A 21710-nucleotide genomic window follows, 5' to 3' on the forward strand; every position below is an offset into this window, starting at 1 on the left:
GTAAGCCCAATGCTGTCCCTTGCCACCTGCTGAGTGTTGGCCTAGTTAATCTATCCCCTATTTGATTTCATGGCAGGAATGCCCATACTCTAGTTCTCTCATGAGGCTCCCAGTATAATTGCATTTCATGTTTATCTAACCCAAGGGATCCTTAGTTTATACACTTCACCAAAGCTTCAATCTCTGTCTCTCTGTCTCTCTGTCTCTCTGTCTCTCTGTCTTTCTCTGTTTCTCTCTATCTCTCTCTCTCTCTCTCTCTCTCTCTCTCTCTCTCTTTCTCTCTCTCTCTCTCTCTCACACACACACACACACACACACACACACACACATACTTAATTAGTTTACCTCCAATATCTTTCAAACCACTCTCAAGGAAATGTTGATCCATCAAAAGTGTAGCATTCACAGAATTCATAATTGCATCACTTAAGCATAAAGTATATTTAGTCTAGGGGATAAAGAAAGAGAATAAGCAAGAAAATTACTGTGGGATTGATTGAAACAAGAGAGTTAATCACAAGGTAAAGCAAGTTCTATTCCTCTTTTAGAGCCTGGGAAGCTTTTTCCAGAAATATTAAATGATTTGCCTGAGATTACCTTTGTAGTCAAAGCATAAGTTTGGAATTAAAACCAGAACTTCTAAGACATGTTTCAGTTTAACACCTTCCATTTGAATCCAGTATTCAATGAAGTCATACTTAATCCTAATTTAGACAAACATCTTAATACAACCAACTGTGACCTTCAATGTTTTGGCTATCTCTCCCCTTGACCTAAGAACTAAACTGTTAGTAGCTGGCACATTGCAAGCCTCTGATACATTTTAACTCACAATAGTTAGTATCCATTCTCATTGACCAGTTCTATTGAAGACTCTGAAATATCTTTATACCTTTCTTATTTTAATACCAACCTGAGAGTCACTCACCCTTGAGCAGAAAAAAATTTGATGATGGGTATACTTGTAACAATGTTTATACCTAGGACAAAATCCAATAAGATTGTGTACATTTAAAAAAAACATGATAGTGCACACCAATAAAGCCAGCATTCAGGAATCTGAGGCAGAAGGACTGCTATAATTTTGTGGGCAATTTGCTTTATGCACCAAGTACCAGGCCAGCTAGTGCTAAATCAGGAGACCTTTTAGTAAAAGAGAACCCAGAAAGCAATGCCCTTGGTTGTCACTCAGAAATCAAAGGTATCTACCTATTGTTAAATACACCAAACTCTTCAGATGTATTCCTCAGAGAATTGAGTTGTATCTAAGCCAAAATCTTCTTCATGAAGATTAGCTTTTATAGTACCAGGAGGTGGTATGCAAGACACCAAGGCAAGAAAACAGTCAGTTCAGCTGTAATGCCTGTGAGGCATGACAAGTGATACCTAAAGTGGCAGTAGTGACACACATGTCCTGGCAGTAAGTAACACCTATCTAATTGGACTTAATGTCCACTCAACAGGATTTGAATACTGTCTGGTACTTTCTAGTCACAGGTGGTTAGTTATGTGATGGATTTTAAAAGAGAACCTACTACTGCTACTTTATTTTTAATAATTTAATGTATTTTAATAGCAAACTCAAAGGAACAGTGCAGAAGACAGACAACATTAAAAACATTAAAAATATGTACTTGCATGTAGAACAACTCAGTTAGAAAAGTCTAGTGAATGGATGGAATCTACTGGATAATAAAATTGCTGCAAACACCATTTAGTTGCTGTAAATAAGAAATGTACCTATTTTTTTTAAATCTAAATTCTGTTGTTGTCCAGAAAAAATTAACAGGTTTATTTATAATTGTTATAAAGTTGGACTGATACAGTTCCTAACTTCATTCTAAATACACTTATCTTTAAAGAAACATGAAGCTTTCATTCTTGATCAAGGAAGCTTCTATATGCAGATGACAGAGAACATTACTGAAAGCCACAGGTTGTCAGAAAACAAAGAGCAGTTGATTTTACAAAGTGTCCAGACACAACTGATACATGTACAACACAACCAGATGCCTAAGACACAGGAAACATGATGAAAGGAGAAACAGAAAGACTTTATGGACCAGGAGGTCTGCTGTAAGATTGTTCATCCTATGAGGGACAAAGAAGCTATACCCATGAACCCTCAACAGTAGGGTTGCCTAAACAAGTCCTGAACATTAACTGCACCAGGTGATGTACTCATGTGCATGACCCCAAGATGAAGATCTACAGACAATTAATGCTTGCTAAAAAGGGGGAAATTTGTATTTGCCAAAGAAAAGATTTCCTAACTGCTTATCTAGTGCCAAATGTTTAGCTCTACAAGCATATGTGTGTAGTGGGTTTGGCCTAATACTACTTGTGTTCTCATGTTAATTTAGGTGCCAAAAATGTTTGCATGAGAGTGTTGCTGTTCCCCAGGTAAGACACTGAAGGCCCAGGCCCCCAGTTGGTTCTGAATGGTAAATAGATGCTAGCAGCTAATGGCTAGGCAGGGCAGACAGAGTCAGGACTTTTAGGATTTTCTGGGCTTAGAATGGGGGGCTGGGGAACATGTGGATGGAATGCGGAGATACAGGTTACATGAGGAGAGAGCAGGACCAAAAGGCAGCCAAGAATGCAGCCCAAAGCCTGGCCCAGTTGGGCAGCACTCAGGGTCCAGAACAGCCTAGACAGATCACAGGATTTAGTAAGTTGTAACTCAGAATTATCGGCCGGAGGCGGATTCTATCAGCAGTGGAAGTTAGGCAATACCCCAACCAGTGTGCCGATTAAGGAATATCAAATTATAAAGGCTGTGTGGCATTGACGTGAGTCGCGAACCTGCCGCTGAGATATATTAATTAATTAATTCAGCGCATATAAGCAACTTGCTAAACAAACTCAGTTTGCATTCACAGATTTATTCATTATTATTAACAATAAGTAGAGAAAAGGCTATGAATTTGAAATGGAGCAGAGATTTGAGGGGTTTGAGGTGCTAAAAGGTATGGAGAATGCTAAAATTTTATTTTACATAAAATAAAAAAATCTATTGTTTGTTCAAACCAAAGTTCTGTCTTCAATAACACATCCTGCTCCATCTACGAAAAAGTGGTTTTGGATCTCCCTTTCTTCATGGGATTTGGAAGTTAATGAACTGCAATAAATATCTACACTATGCCTACTGCTATTGCTATAGGTAATAATGTCTTAAGTCTCTACCAACCCAGAAGACTTTCATTATACATCCCAAAAGCTACATCAGGTGTTTCACATCTTGACAGTTGTATAGTTTCTTAATGAAAGCTCCTATTGTCTTGGCCAACCACCACTTTCTATTTCTTCCTCCTTGCCTATGTTCTCTGAATCCAAAAGTTTGTGTGTGTGTGTGTGTGTGTGTGTGTGTGTGTTTGCATTCTATGCAGAACTATTTTTCTCTGTGTGCAAATTAATACTCCTGTGTGAATCTCTTCGGCCTCAAAAACTAGCTTTAATTCTTTGTTGAAGAAAATGAACAGACTCAATAGATGTTGAGGTCAACTCTAAAATGCCAGTGGATAATTCATTTCTTTGACCCAATGCCCACACATTTTGAGCCCAATGTAACGTATTTACCAGTCCAAAAACCACATTTGGGTTGGGGGCAGACTAGGTCTATTTCAGATGTCGTGACCTTAATAGGCTTCATACATGAAGCAGATGCTGTGACCCATTTAAGCATCTACTCAATAATTCGTACCTTGTTCGATGGATGCTTATAAGTGTCAAACCAAAGCTGTTAGTGGGTATTCTTTGAAATGTGTATATCCACTGTACAGTCACTATTTAAGAAACAGACCGTTCTAATATTTTTTCCAATAAAGTCAAAACTTACTCTGTAATTTTACCTGAGAGAGAGAAAAATAAAAGAATAATAGGAAAGGCTTTCACAGGGGCTTTAGACTAGCTAGTAAAAGTGGAGCTCAGTGCAAACACATTAAAATTCTATTTTCCTTTACAAGTGTTTGGTGCTGATGACCCCCACTGATCTTAAATATATTTCTGTATCTGTAACTGAATAGAGGTTTTCCGTACAGCATGTTCTAATGGCACTCTGGCCTTTAGCCAACAAGGCACTGAATAAGGCTATTTTTAAAATACAGAAGCTGGGAACAGCTGCAGCAATCAAATTTGATAAAAACAGAGAGGAACTTTGCTTTTTTTTTTTCTTCTAACGGTTTGTCCAAGTTTAGTCGTCTTTCATAGAACTGCTTTTGTCCTGTTGTATGAAGGGCTACAAGACCAATACAGTGAAGCCCTTTTAAACAAATAACTTCTAGAAGAATACAACTAAAAGGAGTCATTTTTCTTTGTACCAAGGGTATCAATGCAGTGGTATTTTGAACTATTATTTTTTTAAGTTATATGTCTTGCATGAGTAGGCAGAAGAAAAGTGAAATGCATGAGTAAAGTCTGTAATCAGAATAAAGTCTTGGCATCTTCCCTTGCCCAGAACAATTCCTTAAAAGGGAAGATAAGGGCCTTTGTTTCTTAGTATTAATACTAAATAGTGAAAATCTCTAATCTGCACAGCATCATATACTTGTTCACTCTTGACTTTTAAATCCACTAAGATCCCAGGAAAAGCCAAACAGAAACTACGTGTAAGGTTCTTAATTTCATGTATTCTAAGGGTTTTCCTCTCATAGCAAATGGATGTGTCTAGAAAAAAACTCTTGATACTTCAAAGGAAAATAATCATAATAGACATATCAAATTTGCCATATGGCAAAAAAAAAAAAAAAAAAGAATCTGAATGTTAGCTCTTGAACATCTTTACCATATCCAGTGTCGGGGGATGGGAATAGAGACACTTCCAGTGGCTCGGTTTGCTTCTCACATTAATATTTGTCAGCAGAATGCTGAACTTTTCTAAACCCTGGAGTCTTTGCTGAGATAATGAATTGCTTTGTAGAGTATAAGCGATTGTCTAACTCCCTCAATATGTCTGCATGGAATTGTTGCATAGAATAAAGTTTTCCCTGTTTTTTTTTTTTTTTTTTCATACTCAAGCTCTTTGAAAACTTGCAGTACAAGAGTAATAAATCCCATGGTATTACTGGACACTGAGAATTGGAAAAGTGACAGGTGGTTGGTGCTATCTAGGTGCTACCTACGTGGAATGAACTTTTCTGCCAACTCTGTAATTGACATGGCAGAGGATATTGTATTTCTCTTAAGTATTTACAAAGGAAATTAATTTAAAATTCCCTTCAACTAAAACCACTGTGACAACACTAATTCGATTTTGTAATCTAGGATAATAGTACAATTCTTTTTATGTAGACATAAGGTCACAAAATAAAATTAGCTTACAGCATGGGAAAGAGGAGGGGGAGGTAGCTACAAAATGGAAGGAATCAGGTACCCACGAGACGATTCTGATTTGTTAACAGGCAGCCCATTAGATAGGATGGTCCATCTGTCAGCAATCTGTTATAAGCATTCAAACGAATAAGACAAACCCAGCAGAATCTTCCCTGGCTAGAATAATTCCTTCCTAGAAGCATTGATGAGTCAATTATTGTTCATATTTGTATAGCAAGGTGATGCTTCTAGGAAGTTTATTTAGTTTTTGCGAAATCAGAATTTTCTCAATCTGGGCTCATGAGGAGAGATTCACTGTCTTTCATTACAGCAAAACTTCTTAAGCACTCACATGAACATATGCAATGCATACACACTCACAAGTACATGCACACACACAAACACACAAACACATACACATACTGTTTTAAATTGGAACAATTAGATTCTTAGTGCACAGAGTCTTAAAATCAGTAACTTTCAAGGGAACTCTGGCAAGATACCAGACTTGAGGATATAATCCTATATCTTGTTTTTACTTAAGGTTTCAAATAAGAATTGTTGGGATTTGATCCTGCTTAGCTGTCTAACCTTTCCCATGAAGACAAACTGCCAGAAGATTTTACTTAAACAGTGCTGCTTTTATGCACGATAACCCCAGCTATAATTAACTCTTTCAATCACTTACTAGAATATAAAATACTTATTTATAAGCAGGGGAGATATCCAAACACCTCTGATATACAAGGAAACACTGAGTATAAATCATTTTTTATCATTATAGTTTATTTGACCTCTTATAACTGAGTTGATGAGATAGAGAGTACCAAGCATTTAAGATTTTGTTGGGTTTTCATATATGTATGCAATATGTACATATATGTATAATATCTGTACATATATATATATGTATGTATGTATAATCCTTTGATGCTAAAATGAAGAAAAGCAGAAGTATCACTCTAAGTTCTACATTTAAAAAAATAACTGATATTCATCATTCTTCTAGAGAGTATTAGAAAACTCAGAGACTACTTTTAAAGTGCCACCAGCTTTGCATTCCCATTAGGTTGAGATTTAAATGTTTTTGTTTTGTTTTGTTTGGAAAGTAAGGATTGCTGGTGTCCCTGCTGACTCTGCTCCTTCACTGGCCTCAGTGTTAGGGTGCAGATGCCCCTCCAAAAGCTATTCAGAATCTGCTGACATCAGTCTTCATTCATGAGCACTTGCTTTGTTCAGTGATGGCACTAATATGAGGAGACACATGAAGTAGCTTGGTTTATAGAAGGGGGCAGAGGAGGCAAGGCGCTGTGTAAACATTCCCACACACTAATGGCTCATTCACACAGAAAACAAGTGCCAGCCTTCAGCCCCTCCACAAAGCTCAGAGAAAGCAAGCTGACTAGAGGGCCCAGAAGCAGCAGAGTTCTATTCACTCTCTCCTCTCCTCTCACACACTGCGCTTACATTTCCTGATGCTACACACTGAGGGTAGAAGCCATGGGTAACTGTGGGAAATCTTTAAACTAGTTCTCCATGGGTCTTGTGAATGAAGTGATTTCTTGGTTTGAGTGTCCCGTGGTGAAGATCATTTTTCAAGTGAGCCATTGCCAAGTGATTTACAGGCTCTGAACTGTTCTGGGCACAATGGGGAGGTTGTTGATAATACACCATACAGTGGTTTCTGATCTTGTTAGATCATTGTAAAACGGTTCAGAATTTTAAAACATAAACCCATATAGGAATAGTCGGCTCTGGCCAGTTGTTCTCAAAAAAATCAGATGGTATTAAATGAGACAAAAGATTAGCATGTGACATCACTGTGTGTATACACATATACATAACCATTCACACACTTTTTAGATTCAATAGACTTATTAGAATTTTCTCTTCCTTCAAATTTCTTAAAAAAATATTTTGGACAGAAATTATCTCCAAATGTTAGTCAAATTTCTTAGCTCTGCTACTGAGATTTCTCTGAGCTTTAGTTCATATGAATTGGCACAGTCAATTGGTGGAACTTTTGTGTGTTTTATTGTAGTAATGAAATCTAAAATAATTAGTATTGTTAACAGAATGACTTTAAGATGTACAATTTTGCAGCATTCATTATTTTTTTTCATCAGTACTTACTGTGAGTAAGTATATATAACAGCATAAAATTGAACCCAAACATGCCACATTTTAAAAAAAACCTATTTTTCAATCACATGTGAAGACTTAACACATGTTACATGGTTGCCATCAGTCAGATGAGTGTAATAGTATTAACAGTTAAAACTGTTGGGAGTTTTAACTAACAGAGTGCCTGTGAAGCCTTTAGAAGAAATTATGCTAATAGCAAACATGGAGTATGTATTGTAACTCTTCCTTTTCCTCTGCCAATTGTTGATTATATACAGTCACACAGTACAGTCAATAAGGTGTGAAAAGTCTGGCACTGTGTTACAAACAGACCTCAGGACAATAAGTTATTACTTACAATCATTCCAGCATCAACATCTTTTAAATTCTGCATCTTCTCAATACTGGCAGGCAGGCAGGCAAAGAGATTTAAACATGTTGTGAAAGCAAATGAAGGGGGAGGGGGTGATGGGAGCAGGGCCAGGTAAAAGGAAAACATCTCAAATGTAAATACAGAGTATCTAATAAAAAAGCAAAAGATTTGTGAAAGTCAACACACACACACACACACACACACACACACACACACACACATACACACACACAAAAGTAAGAAACTAGTTGACACTGGAAGCAGCTAAGGTGAAAGAATCTTTGAAGTGTTCTCATATATTTCCTTTACCTTAAACTTTTAAAATGTATTATGGAAATTGGTTTGTAGCTCACAGAGACTGTGTGCTCAGCCTAGCATACGTTAAGACCATTGACTATCAGTTTAACCTCCAGTTTAAAAAAAAATGTTAAAAAGAATAGGTCATTCTGGGTTCTTGCTCCTGTCTTAAACTCTTGTTAGATAAAGTGAACATTCGCAGGAAGTAATTCCACATACATGCAGAAGATAGAGAGCCATTGCTGGTTAAATGCCCAAGAAGGACTTGATAAGTAGTGATGTAATTAGGAATTCATTGTTATGATAAAATGCACCTGTTTGCTGCCCCTGGTCTCCCACAGTGGGGCAGCATGCTGCTGGATGCCATTCACAAAAAGATTTTCCTGCTCTGGCCCACATCTTCCTCCTCTCCCTTCAGGACAGATTATTTTATGAAATGTTACAACCCACATTCAGCCGGCATTTGCAGTGCACCCTCTTCTGTTCTCTCACATATGGCCGTCTGAAACAATTACATAATGAGACATGTTATCAGGGCCTGCCAGTCAAGATGAAGAGAGTATGAATAAATATTACCCACTTCTTAGCTCCTCTCCTCCTGTGCTCACTGATCTGTCTGTATCTCCAAGGTTCAGATTTTACTCCCATATCCCTGGTTTCCTGTGTAATAAAACAATGTTCAAAAAGAGATTTGAAAAATCAAAGGCAGGGCTGGGGGTGAGGATAGAGACAGAACATGCCTACACCATGTTAAGTGACCTGTTCCGTGTACCACAGAAACAAACAAACACAATCTGATGTCCCCTTTGCTATTCTTGTGAAATGTGCTGACTTTCTTAAGGCTAAGATTGAGCTGTCTTTCTTATTTCATAAATATTATTCATAAAAATAGGTAAAGAAAAGCAGCATCTATCTCAGGAGACAACACATGTCCTAAGTCAGGCATTTTTTTGTTTATTCATTTTGTGTGTGTGTGTGTGTGTGTGTGTGTGTGTGTGTGTGTGTGTGTGTGTGTGCTTGTCACAGCTTGTAGAGGACAATTTGTATTAGTTTGTGTTCCCACTACTATGTGGATTCAGGGTTTCCAATTCAGGCCATCAGGCTTGACCAGGGCTGAAAACAATTTCTCTAATCTCTGAGACATTTCACAGACATTTGGAATACTTGGTACACGGTAAGTGACATCCAGAGAGAATGACTCACCTAGATTTCTAAGTCGGACTATAATTTTACCTTCCTGTCTGAGTGGATTTTCTTCACACTTGAAAAAGCAAAAAGAATTTAAGGACCAAGCATGAAGGAGCATGCTAGCTGTCCTAGTTCTTTGAATATAAATTGGAAACATTGCTGTTTTATGATAAATCTATATTTAGCACATGGATCTGGCAAACCTTACAACACATGAATGCAGTGAGACACCATGGTTTGAAACAGCTGGGCACCACATGGATGTGGACACTCATGTGTACCCAGATGTTATTCCTCCCAGAACACTGACATCATTTTATATCTATAACATTGAACTAAAACAGAAAATTTGTGATCTGAAAGAGTTAACATTTCTCTCAAGCAGACACAGACAAACATTCTCGTAAAGGCCCATATAGTGAAGGTTTTTGGGATACATATTGTCCCTGACACAAAACTTATCCATCCTGTCTTTGGAGTGCTAGATAGCCACAGAACTGAAGGAATTGTGAAAATCAAAATTTACCAACAATGAAATTTTACATAGTTCTCAAGTCACGGTATATTATTGTTAATATTTAGCACTTGTTTCATAAGTGTGTGTTTGTGTGTGTCACTCTTAGTTCATAATTCTTCTGAATAAGGACAATGCGGTGGATTTTTGCTCATGAGCTACAGTTTCTACAACTCTTCTGAAATGGGAAAGCATCTGCCATGTGTCCCATTATCTCACTAAATGAATGTTATTATATGGTGCTTTGCAAGATGCAAGCAAGGTGAAGATGTTTTGAATATTTGAAAAGTTATTAGAAACAGAAACAAATTTGACAGTATACAGATAGAAATCCCTTGTCCAAAGTTGGTCAAGATCTTACTCTCAAGGATAATGGGCAGACAAGTGGGTCAGGACGCATCAACAGGCCAGCACATTATGGAGCCAGTTTCACAGCTCAAATGTGAAGTTGTTCGGGTTTTTAGTTTTGCTTTACATTGTGTTTCCTCTTAAAGCCTAATTAAAATGAAGATGGTATTTTATTTATCCTTGTTTGTGCTCCTCAATATTCTCTCATTCCCAGAAAACCCTTTTTATACAAGGGCACAAAAATTTGAAAGTTGAGATATACCTTCCATACTGGCTATTAACAGTAGAGTTGATCTGCAGGGTATTTTTTCCATGGAGAAGAAGACAAATTAAAGATAAGAAGCAGCAGGAGGGTGGTAGACAGTAGCAATATGGTGTGGGTGTAGACAAATCCCTGTGATTCATAGAAAGTTAGGGCTCACAGACCAACTCTGTTGTGAGAAACTGCCTCACTTGTAGAATAGTTCCCAGTCTCAGATCATTAGAAAAAAATGCATAGAACTCTCACCTATCTCATGACTGAACAGTACAAATCACAACCCCGAATCCATACTCCTGTGTGATGCACTTTCTACCTCTTACCTTGTACACATCTGGGCCCTCAGCACCTGCCTTGATGCCACTTTCTGGTTGACGTATACCTAAGAAATGTGAACACTAACACCCAAGCTATGGAGCCAAGCACATTTGAGTGTCGGCTACAGCTGAAAGAATATGTTTCTATTCCTTGTCCATCTGTTCTTGGCAACAGAAATTTCAGCTAAAAACAGAGAATAAGCTTCTGAGAAACAAGTCTAAATAGGGTGAAAGCAGCAAAATGGATGCTGGAAGGTTTCAAACCTAAGCCATAGCTTGGTAACACTGGTTTTGTACCTGGATGCTTGTTTTTATTTGGGACTACTTCCTGCTGCAACTACAGTGGAAAGTGCTTTAAAATAACATTCTTTTCTCATTCAGTTTAAGAAACATTGGTTTGGCTATATATTCTGTTTTAAGTGCTGCTGTTACACGTTCTAATGATCTTGAGCTTAGTGGAGTTTTGGGGGTTTCAAGGTGCTCTTCACTGTGATTGAATCCCATTGAACATGACTCATTATGAACTCAGAACTCTGAGATATTATATGCTCCTTAATAATGAGTGAAAGCTCTCTGTACAAGATGGATCCCACACAAACACATTTGCTTCTTCCCAAGTTTCACTTTGACTTTACAGAGCTGCCAAGCATTTATCTTGTGTAATTGCTGTGGCTTCCTACTGTTTGCTACCTCCTCCAGACTTCCTTTTGCTATATAAACAGTACCAAGTTATTTATTTACAACTATTAAAAACACCAAGAACATAACAAAGAATACCACACTGGACATGCTGGCATGTGTCTTTAATTTCAGCAGAACAAGTGGATATCTGTGTTTGAGCCCATCCTGGTCTGAATATCAAGTTCAGGGTTACCATGTCTACACATTGAAACCCTGTCTCAAAAATAAAAAAAAAAGAAAGGAAGAAAAGAAAGATAAAAAGAAAGAAGAAAAAAACAAAAGGAAGGGCTGGAAGGAGGGAGAGAAGGAGGGAGGGAGGAAGGGAGGATAAAATAAAGGAAAGAAGGAAGGAAGGAAGAAAATAAGAAAGAAAGAAAGAAAGAAAGAAAGAAAGAAAGAAAGAAAGAAAGAAAGAAAGAAAGAAAGAAAGAAAGAAAGAAAGAAGGCAAAACAGAGAGAATCACACACACACACACAAAAAGACCATGTGTGGTCACCACAGTATAATGCATCCCATCAGAACCTTAGCACTCTGTGTTCTATAAATGAGCTAGTCGACTCTCAAAGTGTGAGGGCAAGTTCCCCTGAGATTTAAGTGGTTGGAGGAGACACATTGCTTTATGAATGAGTACAGTCCTTTAAAAGAGCTTGTGAGATACAAAGTAGAATGCTTGCAAGAGCTGCATCTATTTTCTTCAGTATCTCCTTGTGCATAATACCAGTGTACACTGTTTACACTTCAAAGTGAGTGGGTTCAAATTTGTCCTTACCATTTTCCTTGGTATGTAAATATCTTAAAAGAGATCCTTTAATTTTCTATTACATTATGTTATTGTAGAAGTGGTATCATGTTTGCCTTGTGGTATATACTTAATAGATGCTTAAGAGGTGGCACCTAGAAGTACCAGTCTCTTTCTGGAGTCTCTAATAATAATAATAATAATAATAAGATGATGTTTGCAGTATGTTAATTACCTCATCTGTTCTTAAATTTCCTTTTGGTAGAGTATTTATTTCTTAACCTGGGAAAGTGTTTCTAGAAAATTCTATCATTTCTTCAATGTCAACAGTTACCCTGTATATAAGCCACTTGATGAAATAAGACTCTGTTCTGATAACCTACGAAATAATCTTCAACTCTATGATCTCCAAGGTCTCTTGTTTGAGGAATTTAACAAAATCATTTTCAACGGCAGATCTGTATGCTTTATTTATAGTGATGAAATATGTACTTTGCTGCCAAATGTGTGATTTGGGCTGTATAGCTCTTCCGTGTATACATGTGGAATAACATCAAGTTTGTTGATGTTAGAAACTACTGATATGTTTCTTTTGGTATTATTTGGCTCTGAATTTGTTCTTGCTACTTGTTTTAGATAAGCTGACAGCAAATAGTTTTCCATAGAGCCTCAGAGATTAGATATACTAACACTTAGAGAAGTACAACAGTTTTTCATTACTTTTGATTTTCAAGACAGACACTTTGTGAAGTGGCTTCTGTACTTCCATAACATACAGTGCCATTTCTGTGGATATGCATATGCACTGTGACTGACCAGGTTTCTGTTTTCTTTCAGATCTGAGTGACCAGCTACTGGAGGTTGTTGGCTTGGAAGGAGCAATGGAAATGGGCCAAATATACACTGGGCTGAAAAGTGCTGGCCGGCGGTTGGCTCAGTGCTCCTCTGTGGTAATCAGGTAATTCTTTAGCTATGATTGACAATGTGCTTTGACATGACTTGACATCAAATTAACAAAGAAGATGCAAAATAAGTAATAGTGATATCTATCTTATTTTATTTCAACTGATCAATAATTAAAACTTATTATGTATTTCAAAATACAGAAATTAACACATTTTACAGTTTTACAGTTTATCTACTTGTTATCAGTTTCTGTAGACTCAAATCTCTTATTTATTACCATGATGTTCAGTTACATTTTTTAACTGTGATGAAACCAAATGAGAATGCATATTATCTAAGAGGGAGGGCTTATTTTGCTCAGGGTAGATGAGTGTCAGCACATCATGTGGCAAAGTTGTAGCAGATCAGATAGCTGGATCATGGCAACCAGGAAGAAAATAGAAGGGAAGGCTAGGGAAAGCGTCTCCCAAGGACCTCATTTCAGTACTCAACTTCTTCAACCAAGGGTTCACGTACTCAAACTTCTAGAAATTCCCAAACTATCTGCTAGGGTCCTAATATCTAACATATGACTTTATGGAAGATATTTCCATTCAATCATATTCTATGAATATATCAACTACTGTGTGAATTGAATCTACCCCTGTGTTCATTCACGTTCAAGTTACCGAAGCATCAAATAACTTACTAGACAAATTATTCAAAAGAGGAAAAAACAAACTACTGCTTACATTTTTCTCATGCACTAAAGGACAGCATTGTTCTTGTAAAACTATATTATAAATAGGTTCATGATAAAGTTTCCAATTTGGATTTTTTACAATATTTCATCTATAGAAAAATATATTCAAAACAAAATAAAGCAAAAAATTGTGGTGCAGATACATTAAATATTATTTTGTGAATTTATTGGCCCTAGAAAGTCTTAGATACCCAACATGTTTTTGTAAGCTTTGCAATGCAGGTGGTGGTGGTGTTGCCACTGGTGGTGGTTGAAATGTATGTTAACAAAAAGACTCTTTGGTTTTAGGAATTCTAATAATGTCCCTGAACACAAACCCTGGTATTTTCATTTGGTGTTCAGAATTAGTCTTTATGTCACCACATTTACCAGGAAGCTTTTAACATTCTTGTGACCAAGGAACCTTTCAGAGTGTTCATTAATAGTTAATGAAATTCCCCTTTCAGAAGAGGTCAGCAGCGATCATATTTGCCTTCCTTGGACTTACCATCTTATGTTTTACGGATAATCTGTTATATTAAATATTTTAGCACTATAGTTAAAGTATTTTTTCCCCAGGACAAGCAAGTCACTGCCAATGCAGATTGATGGAGAGCCATGGATGCAGACCCCATGCACAGTGAGTATCAAATGAAGGAGAATCATTTCCAGTACCACTTTTGCTTTCCAGAGATCAAATATTTCTGTGGCTATGTTATCCCTGTATCTACGTTTTTTGTCCTGTCTTCTCTAGGTGCTATTTAGCAGTTTCCTGTCTTCTCTTTATTTACATAAAAAGTTACTGCTTTTAGTCTGGAAGCACCGTCCATTCTGTTCAGTGGTTTCACTTTTGAATATATGCTTAAGCCTAACTTCAGATACCAAAGACCAACTGTAAACTCTGAGACAAAGCAAAATACTGGTAAAATGAATCTTCATTCTCTTAAGATTAATATTCAAACACATAATAAGAAAACTGGTTATGAAAGAAAAAACTGCTGAAATACTATTAAGTACTTGTTGTTTCTGAACATTTCTTATAGTTAGTAAAGGGTATATGTACTAGGTAATAAAAATAATTTTTTCTTGATAACTGCCACTCTAATGGAGGTAGAATCTCATTGGTTTGATTTGCATTTATTTGAATATTTTTCTTCACATTTATTAACTCTTAATTTTTTATACTTTGAAAAATCTGTTCGTCTCATAACATAACTGTTCACTGGGTTGTTTAATTTGTTATTGTTTAGTTATCTTTACTTTTGTGTATTACACATGGAAGTACTCATAAGCTGGACAGCTCACAATTTTTTTCCTCTCATTCTGCATGCTGTCTCTTCATTCTGTTGGCTAATTCTCTTGATGTTCAGAAACTTTATTATTTTGTGAATTTCCATTTCTTGATTGTTGACATTAGTTCTGATGAAAGTCCTACCCACAGAGTTATTTCCAAACCTGTATCTTTAAAGTAGTTACTCTACTTTCTCCTTCATCAGTTTCAGAGTTTGGGATTTTATATTAATGTCTTTGATTCTTTTAGAATTGATTTTTGTACAAGATGAGAGTCAGTAATCTAGTTTTATACTTCTATATGTAAATGTCCAGTTTTCCATCACTTTCTGATGCAAATACTTGGATTTATGATTTTCAAAAGCTTTCTGATATCTCTTACTGTAAATTACAAATATCTTTGATTTCCTTCTTTTACTTACTAGGTTTTATACATTTGTACTTCATCTGTTATTCTTTAGATTCTCTGAATGGCACTAAGTCACATTTGTAGTCTCATGGACGTTAGTGTTGTCATTCTTAGAGTCATCAATGGTCTGAGTTAAGATTATTATTGTGATGAAGCACCAAGACCAAAAGCAGCTTGGGAAGAAAATGCTTAACTTGGTTTACATATCCCAAGTACACTGAGAACATCTAAGACAGAAACTCAAACTGGGTAGGAACCCAGAAGTAGGAGCTGATGCAAAAGCTATGAAGGGGTGCTGCTTAGTGGTTTCCTTACCATGGCTTGCTCTCCTTTCTTATATACACAAGACTACCAGATCATAATAGGTTTGGCCCACCTGCATCAATAACTAAGTAAAAATATTTTTCATAAGCTTGCCTCATACCTGAGTTTATGAAGACACTTTTTCTCAATTGGGCCTCTCTCCTCTCTGTTGATTCTAGATTTTGTCAAGTTGATACAAAACTAATGAGTACACTAATGGTGGTGACAGTTGTGTTCTTGGGGATGGTACTAATGTTTGGAATGTAAGTGATAACAGGAGTGATTATAATGGTGATGATACCCTAGAAAACAATAACATTAGTTATTATGGTTGTGGTAGAAATTGTGGTAAACGTGTAGTCATGGTAGTGATCACTTTTTATTATGTAGGATGGCAATGGTCTCAGGAACACTATTAACTCTTTTCTTAATTGGAAGACCATTGTTGCATAGTCATACTTACCAGAGAATAGGTAAAACTGAAGCAAAAAGAGTGGAACCAAACATCTTTGCATTGTTTTAGATGCCACAGGGTTCTCTGAATAAAGACCCTGATACATCATACTCTCTAAAACCTTGACATGTCCAGCTATCAAAACACTTGATCAGTAATGGTACTTGTAATTCTTTCTATATATCTTTCTCACTCTCCCTCTCCCTCTGCCTCTCCCTCTCCCTCCTTTCCTCCCTCCCTCCCTCCCTCTCTCCCTCTCTCTCTCTCTCTCTCTCTCTCTCTCTCACACACACACACACACACACACAGGCACACACACAAATTATATTTAATTCTTTTTTGTACTTTCATGCCTTGCTTATTTTACTTTCTTTTGAACAACTTTATTTTAAAAAACAAAGATAAATGAACAAATTTTAAGCATTTTTGCATTAAAGTATACTAATACATTTTTGTCGGTGCTTATATTTAAAAATCAACTCACTGAAGTAGGGAAAACAAACATTTTGTCTTATTCTACAGTGCTAATATATAAAAGAGTAGTAACTCAGACCATGTAGCTGGACCCTGTGGGGTTGGGCCCCAGGAGATTGCAACTTCTTTACTCTTCCCATGGCCGTACCCAGAGGACAAAGTCCTGGGTGCCTTGAGAGCTTTCCTGGGGTAAGGTTCTGCAAGGACTATGTCTGTGGATATTTAGTTACATTTTAAAAATAGATTTAACTGATTAACATAAGCACTTCTGACACTGATTTGAGCTTTTTTTTTACAGTTAGTGGCAGGATACTCACTTCACTTCCTAATTATTATGATCTACAGTTGTTAAATTAAGTTTATACAATTTAAATATTTCTCTTTTTATAAATGTACTTATTCATTTAAAACATTTATTGTAGCTTACATTGGGCCAAGAACTATATAACGCTGAGGTTTATTACTGTTAATTTGAATTTTGGAATATTCTACTTTTCCTAGAACCACATGGGACGTTGAACTTTAAATTTTATTTTAACTAAAGAGAATATTTAATATTCTTAGCAGTTGTGTAGTTAAACTAGAGAGAGGTTTTTTTCTCTCAATAAAATAGCACAATGTTTTTCTTACAGAACATAAGAAATTATAGAATGTTAAAATTCTTTGCTAAATTTAAATATCCATAAGCTGATATTCGATTTATGAAGGAGTTTCTCTAGTTATAATTTTAGAGAAACCAGAAGGTCTGTTTTCTTTTGAATTACATAGATGGTAGAGAAGGGCAAAAAATGCATATGTCTTAAGTCTTAAATCAATTAATACTAGTTTTATAAAATGGAGATAAAATAGATTATTGAAATGGATTTTAGTGCTGGTTGTTTAACAAAGAAAGTTGTCCGGGCAATAGTGAAATTAAAATGGCATTAAAATAGGTTGAATGTTTTATCAGAATGAAAAATGTTAAGCAATGTCAAAAAAAATATCAAAGTAATGTTTATTTGTAAATTGTATCAAAGCTGCATAAAAAACAACAAGAACAGCAGAAAGGGGGGAAGGAGAGAGATTTAAATTCATACTTCATAATTCTTTTTATGACTTTCTAGACTCTCCCACTAAATGACAGTCAAATATCCCTGTAATCACAAAATGTTATATGGAAGTAACAAAAAGAGTGGATTTGAACCTAGTAACTATGTCTTCAACATTTTAGTAAAGGTATTTAAAACAGAAGACTATTGATTCTAAAAGAATACATGTTGGCATAGAGGGTTTGGAAGAACTGCGTGTAGCTGGACTCTCCAGACTCTTTTACATTCTAACTTCTTCCTCCTGAGCACTCAGAAAATACTGGCTTTATTAGCTATACATTCATGTAAGGCAAAGTCAGCCCAGAAAGAGTGGAGGAGACGAAGTAGAACAATTGGATAGGGCATGGCACAGACCATCACAGATTTTCTTTCATATCTGTATACCCAGCAGACCCCATGTTTGCAGTTGATAGTCTTTTATTTTATTTTATTGGTTGATTTTTCTTTTATTTTATTGGATATTTTCGTTATTTGTACTGCAAATGTCATCCCATTTCCTAGTTTCCTGTCAGAATACCTATCCTATCCCCCTTCTCCTACTTTTATCACACACACACACACACACACACAATCCTTCAGGTCTCTTCACCTTGGCATTCCCCTACTCTGGGGCATGGAGCCTTCACAATAACAAGAACCTATTTCCCCACTGATGCCCTACAAGGCCATCCTCTGCTCCATATGCAGCTGGAACCATGGGTCCCTCCATGAGTACTCTTTGGTGCTTAGTCTGGGAGCTCTGAAGGGGAGGAGGATCTGGTTGGTTGATATTATTGTTTCTCCTATGGGGTTTTGAACCTGTTCAGTTTCTTCAGTCCTTTCTCTAACTCCTCCATTTGAGACCTTGTTCTCAGTCCAGTGGTTGGTTGAGAGCATCCACCTCTGTATTTGTAAGGCTCTGGCAGAACCTCTCAGTAAACAGCTATATCAGGCTTCCGTCAGCAAACACTTTTTAGAATCTGCAAATGTGTCAGGTTTGGTGACAGTATATGGGATGGATTCTCAGGTAGGAGCAATCTCTGGATGGCTTATTCTTCTATCTCTGCTCCACATTTTGTTTCCTTATTTACTTCTGTGTCCGTTTTCAAGAAGGACAGAAGCACCCACATTTTGGTCTTCCTTCTGCTTGAGCTTCAGGAGGTCTATGAATTGTCCCTTGGGTATTCTGAGATTTTGGGCTAATATCCACTTATCAGTGAGTGCACACCATGAGTGTTCTTTTGTGACTAGCTTCCCTCAATCAGGAAGATATTTTCTAGTTCCATTTATTTGCCTAAGAATTTCACAAAATCATTATTTTTAATAGCTGAGTAGTACTCCATTTTTAAATGCACCACATTTTCTGTATTCATTTCTCTGTTGAAGAATTCTGGATTCTTTCCAGCTTCTGGCTACTATAAATAAGGCTGCTGTATGGTTTTGGTACAAAAACAGACAGTTGGATCAGTGGAATAGAACTGAAAATCCAGAAATGAATACACATACCTATGGTCACTTGATCTTTGACAAAGGAGGTATTGTATGTATAAAGAAGGCTTCTGTGAACATAGTGGAACATTTGTCCCTGTTATATGTTGGAAGATCTTTTGGGTATAGGCCCAGGAGTGGTATACCTGGGTTCTCAAGTAGTACTATGTCCAATTATCGAAGACACTGCCAGACTGATTTCCAGAGTGGTTTTACAAGCTTGCAACTCCACCAGCAATGAAAGAGTGTTCCTCCTTCTCCACATCCTTGCCAGCATCTCCCATCACCTAAGATTTTTATCTTAGCCATTCTGACTATAGTAAGGTAGAACCTCAGGGTTCTTTTGATTTGTATTTCTTTGATGACTAAGGGTGTTAAAATTTTCTTTAGGTACTCCATGGCCATTCAATATTCCTCAGTTAAGAATTTTTGCTTAGCTCTGAACCTATTTTAAAAATAAGATTATTTGGTTCTCTGGAGTCTAACTATTTGAGATCTTTGTATATGTTGGATATTAGATGTTGAGTTGGTAAAGATATTTTTCAAATCTGTTAGTTGCCATTTTTTCCTATGGACAGACAGTGTCCTTTGCCTTACAGAAGCTTTGCAATGTTATGAGATGCCATTTGTCAATTGTTGATTGTAGAGCATAAGCCACTGGTGTTCTGTTCAGGAAATTTTCCCTAGTGCTCATGTAATTGAGGTTCTTCTCCACTTTCTCTTCTATTAGTTTCAGTGTATCTGGTTTTATGTGGAGGTCTATGACCCACTTGGACTTGAACTTTGTCCAAAAAGATAAAAATGGGTCAATTTGCATTTTTCTACATGCTGACCTCCAGTTGAACCAGCACTAATTTTTGAAAATGCTGTCTTTTTCTACTGGAGGATTTTAGATCCTTTGTTGAAGATTAAGTGAATATTGGTCTGTGGGTTCATTTCTCAGTCTTCAATTCTATTCCATTGATCTACCTGCCAATTTTTGTACCAATACCATACATTTTAATCACTATTTATCTGTAATACAGCTTAAGGTTAGGAAATGGTGGTGCCCTAAAATTCTTTTATTGTTGAGAATATTTTTTTTTTTGCTATCCTGGGTTTTTTGTTATTCCAATTGAATTTTCAAATTCCTCTTTCTAACTCTGTGAAGAATTGAGAATGCATTTTGAAGGGGATTGGATTAAATCTATAGATTGCTTTTGGCAAGATGGCCATTTTGCTATATGAATCCTGCCAATCCATGAGCATGGGAAATCTTTTCATCTTCTGAAATCTTAGATTTCTTTCTTCAGAGACTTGAAGTTCTTATCATATGGATCTTTCACTTGCTTGTTTAGAGGCACACCAAGGTATTTTATATTATTTGTTACTACTGTGGAGGGTGTTGATTCTCTAATTTCTTTCTCAACTTGTTTCTCCTTTGAGTAGATGAATGCTACTGATTTTTTCAGTGAGTGCATACCATGAGTGTTCTTTTGTGACTAGGTTCCCTCAATCAGGAAGATATTTTCTAGTTCCATTTATTTGCCTAAGAATTTCACAAAATCATTATTTTTAATAGCTGACGTTTCTTGATAAATCTCCTCCACAGAACTTGTTGCAGGCATGCTCCCCCCAGAGTGTACGCATGCACGCACACACACACACACACACACACACACACACACACACACACATTCTTCCTCTCCACTTCCTCAAGCATCAGACCCAGTGTCTTCTGCCTCTAATATTACCAACCACATCAAATAGAAAGTACAGTCATGTCCTTTCCCTGTAGACGTGATGTCCCTGTGCTTGTGAACCATCATTTTGGTCCTCCCAACATTCTCAGGATACAAAACTCTTCTTCCTGCATAATTCGGTTGCCAGTACCAAGTAAACCATGAATTTATAAATTTCTTAAATACTTCTTGGGGCTGTATAGCATTTTAAAAACATGCTTTCTACTAAATCTTCTTTCACTGAACATAATGTAGTTTGGCTAGCAATTCATTCACATATTTTCATATCTAAATACATGTTAAAGTTATTTTGAGTTATCTTTATTCATTATATTTTCAAAGCAAAGAGCTTGAATGTATCATGGAAGGAATGCTTTCCCAATCCCCAAAGATTAAATTCTTTTCTGTTTCCTGTTTTGGTACAGCTTAAACTTTTCTGGATACGTCTGTGTTATTGGTTGTGTATTTATTGTACATATCCTGGAGATGGAATTCTGTAAAAGATATAAAATTCTGATAGGAGATAGTTGTGTCTTAGCCATTACTTATGACACCTTCCCAAAGCCCTATGCCCATGGAGTTTTAATACAACATCATCTTGCTGCTTTCTCTATGATTAAGGGCAAGAAATGGATCCTAAAACTTTCCTCCATATTGCAGATATGGAAATGGAAATCATGAACAGATCATAATTGAGTGGTGAATAGAAAACAGTTGAAATTTGAA

The 21710-nt window shown here is 36.5% G+C and overlaps 1 protein-coding gene across 6 annotated transcripts in view; it reads left to right on the forward strand.

Moving 5' to 3' along the window:
* The window catches only part of DGKB (diacylglycerol kinase beta), a gene marked incomplete at its 3' end in the record, with an annotated part of 654267 nt that overhangs the window by 598645 nt on the left and 33912 nt on the right, over nt 1–21710 (forward strand). For all 6 annotated transcript variants that reach the window (XM_080942285.1, XM_080942284.1, XM_080942287.1 and 3 more), the window contains 2 exons: nt 12989–13109; nt 14358–14418. In XM_080942285.1, coding sequence (XP_080798411.1) covers nt 12989–13109; nt 14358–14418 — 182 coding nt within the window. The remainder of the gene's footprint in view (nt 1–12988; nt 13110–14357; nt 14419–21710) is intronic.

This window comes from Micromys minutus (assembly GCF_963924665.1).
Source record: "Micromys minutus genome assembly, chromosome: 1".
In the NCBI taxonomy this organism is placed as follows: Eukaryota; Metazoa; Chordata; class Mammalia; order Rodentia; family Muridae; genus Micromys; species Micromys minutus.